The sequence below is a fragment of the Denticeps clupeoides genome, chromosome 5 (assembly GCF_900700375.1).
Source record: "Denticeps clupeoides chromosome 5, fDenClu1.1, whole genome shotgun sequence".
In the NCBI taxonomy this organism is placed as follows: Eukaryota; Metazoa; Chordata; class Actinopteri; order Clupeiformes; family Denticipitidae; genus Denticeps; species Denticeps clupeoides.
In genome coordinates, this window is record NC_041711.1 from 626,980 (window position 1) to 630,408 (window position 3,429).

Here is a 3,429-nt window from a genome sequence, read left to right on the forward strand (position 1 = left end):
TGGTGCCCACTGCTCAACAAGAGTGATGGTTAAATGCAGAGGACACATTTCACTGTGTGCACCGTGTGCTGTGCTGCTGTGTATCACAAGTGACAATCACTTCACTTTATTAATGCGGCTAAGGAACCACACCCACAATCGGAAAGGTTGTGGGTTCAAATCCCAAAGCTGCCACTGAGGTCCCCTTGATGAAGGTCCCGTCCCCACACACTGCTCCCTGGGCACCTGTCATGGTGCCCACTGCTCACTCAGGGTGATGGTTAAATGCAGAGGACACATTTCACTGTGTGCACCGTGTGCTGTGCTGCTGTGTATCGCACTTAAACGGGCGTTAACCCCGACGGCGGGAGGAAGCTGTGGGTTCCTTTTTGCATGACCTTTAACCTCTCCCCTGACCTAACCTGCCTCTCTCTCCTCCACGTGCATGCCCAGCGCCGCTAGAACTGATCACTCCGGGTTATTGTATTCGGGAGCTTCTTGTCAGGAGGTCACATGACCACCACAACGTTCTGGCGGAATAAAGTCACGTGACCCCCGTCGACCCCTCAGGCTCGGCTGGCGTACGTGGAAGCCCAGGGCGAGCTGCAGGTGCCCTTCAGAGACGCGCTGCCCACCCGCCAGGAGCAGCTGTCCAGGCTGCGGGACACGCCCGAGTTCGACGTGCTGGTCGTCGGGGGCGGGGCCACGGGATGCGGCTGCGCTCTGGACGCGGTCACGAGAAGTGAGTCCGACCTGTCTTTCCGTTCCAGTGATGCGCCTGCCACTGTCCCCCGTCCCCCGTCTTCATACGCGGGTCTGAAATGTCACCTTTCAGATCTGAAGACCGCCATGGTGGAGAGGAGCGACTTCTCATCGGGCACCAGCAGCAGGAGCACCAAGCTGATCCACGGAGGAGTTCGCTATCTGCAGAAGGCCATCATGAAGCTGGACTACGAGCAGGTTGGAGAATTCCAGATACCAAATATCATTTCAAACGCAACGCCAACCGCCCTAACATCGACAGGTCCGCGACCTTTAACCCCCAACGCGTCCTGGACGCGGCTTTTAGAGGAGGGGCCTTCGTGTGGACGGGTCTGCGAAGGGTTACTTCTCATGACCCAACAGGTCCGCGACCTTTAACCCCCAACGCGTCCTGGACGCGGCTTTTAGAGGAGGGGCCTTCGTGTGGACGGGTCCGCGAAGGGTTACTTCTCATGACCCAACAGGTCCGCGACCTTTAACCCCCAAGGCGTCCTGGACGCGGGTTTTAGAGGAGGGGCCTTCGTGTGGACGGGTCCGCGAAGGGTTACTTCTCATGACCCAACAGGTCCGCGACCTTTAACCCCCAAGGCGTCCTGGACGCGGGTTATTCAGATTAAAGATTAAAGACTTTATTGCCGTTGCAAAACCATACATGGTACAATAGTACAACACGATTGTGGTCCCGTCCAATATAAAAGAAATCAAAAATAAATAGTAATAGAATAATAAAAATACACACAATTCAATATTAATTTGTAATAAACGTGTGCAAGAGATAGAAATGTGATGTTTACTCCCATGATTCTCTGGACTCGTCCCTCAGTACATGATGGTGAAGGAGGCCCTGCATGAACGTGCCAACCTGCTGGAGATCGCCCCTCACCTGTCCGCCCCGCTACCCATCATGCTCCCCGTGTACAAGTGAGAGAGCGCCGTTTTCATACGTTCAGACTGTGTGTGTGTGTGTGATCTTTTAAATGACACTCGCTTGTCACCCTCGCCACCCTGTCTCGCCACCATCCCTTCTGTTAAACTGTGATGGCTGGGGGCAGCCGGACCATCCGCATGTCGTCACTGTTAATTAGCCGCGGCATTTCATCTCAGTAATGATATTTCCAACGAGAACGGCCCCCAGGACCTTCATACTTCACACAACAGGAACCTTCTCCAGAAATATTTGCATGAACTCATGGTTTATAATGCAAATTTCTCAGTTAAATATGATGCTCATGTTTTACAGTATTATAGAATCTATGTCTGATCTGCTACGTCCGGTTGGTGCGCATATTATTATATTTGGCCTGATTGTGGAGGTATATAGCCGACATAACATAATTATGCATAAGTACAATATTCAAATAGTTACTTAAAACAAAGCAACAAATAATATTTGTATACAATAGGTGATTAATCATATATTAATCACCTAAATGCTGTGTGTGTGTGAGAGTGTATATATATATATTTATATATACAGCATTTTTTGTTATGGCAGCTAATTGATTAACTTTTTTAAAGTGATTAAAATTATAAAGTGACATGAATGTCATTGTGAGACACTGCAGCACAGCACACGGTGACACGGTGAAACTGTATTTAACCATCACCCTTGGTGACAGTGGGCACCATGACAGGCGCCCGGGGGGCACCTCAGTGGCATCTCGGCGGATCGGGATTCGAACCCACAACCTTCTGATTACGGGGCCGCCTCCTTAACCGCTAGACCACCGATGGCCCTGTTGTTCAAATAATTAATAATGAAAATGTGAAAACCTTCTTAAAGGTCCCCCGACATTGAAAATGTGACCTTGTGGGATGTTTTAACTTTAATACGAGTTCCACCAGCCTGTCTGCGGTCCTGCAGTGGCTCCAAACGGCAGTTCACAGAGACTTCAGATACAGAATCGGGACCAACAAGACCGACATAAAAGCAGAAAACATTTCATGTCAGGGGACCTTTAAGACTAAATAAGTGAAGGCGTCACCGGAGGCGCTTCCTGTTCACTTTGAATGGGGTGACGTCTTGTGCCAGCCGGCTGAATTGGGGCTCCGTCACTTTTCAAGACCAAGCGCCTTTGTGTGTCCCAATAACGCTGTTGATTTATGGGGTCAGTGGAATCGGCCCTGTAATCAGAAGGTTGCGGGTTCGAATCCTTGATGAAGGTCCCGTCCCCACACACTGCTCCCCGGGCGCCTGTCATGGTGCCCACTGTCACCAAGGGTGATGGTTAAATACAGAGGACATGTGTCACCGTGTGCTGTGCTGCAGTGTCTCACAATGACAATCACGTCACTTTAAGTAAAATATTTAAAATGTGATGCAGGTGGTGGCAGCTGCCGTACTACTGGGCCGGGATCAAGATGTACGACGTGGTGGCCGGGTCTCAGTGCCTGAAGAGCAGCTACGTCCTCAGCAAGAGCAAAGCGCTGGAGCTGTTCCCCATGCTGAAGAAAGACAAGCTGGTGGGCGCCATCGTCTACTACGACGGTACGTACGCCCCCGTACGCCCCGGGCACGCCAGGATCTCCCGCCATATGTCACTGGTTAGGCTGGGCGTGCAGAGCATGTCCCCTTTCTTCAAGGTCCCCGTGCCAGACCCCGAAAGCCCCCCGCGAGGCCGGACTTTCGCAGGGCAGCGATCAGAGCATCCAGCTGTCAGGTCCACTCTCCCTCACGTGTGAGTGGGT

The 3,429-nt window shown here is 51.6% G+C and overlaps 1 protein-coding gene across 1 annotated transcript in view; it reads left to right on the plus strand.

The window, feature by feature from the left end:
- The window catches only part of gpd2 (glycerol-3-phosphate dehydrogenase 2 (mitochondrial)), a 5,759-nt gene extending 2,336 nt beyond the window's left edge, over positions 1-3,423 (plus strand). The window contains exons 4-7 of the mRNA XM_028981409.1: positions 550-721; positions 815-939; positions 1,565-1,662; positions 3,066-3,423. Of these exons, the coding sequence (XP_028837242.1) occupies positions 550-721; positions 815-939; positions 1,565-1,662; positions 3,066-3,423 (753 nt within the window). The remainder of the gene's footprint in view (positions 1-549; positions 722-814; positions 940-1,564; positions 1,663-3,065) is intronic.
- Positions 3,424-3,429: the final 6 nt, after the last annotated feature.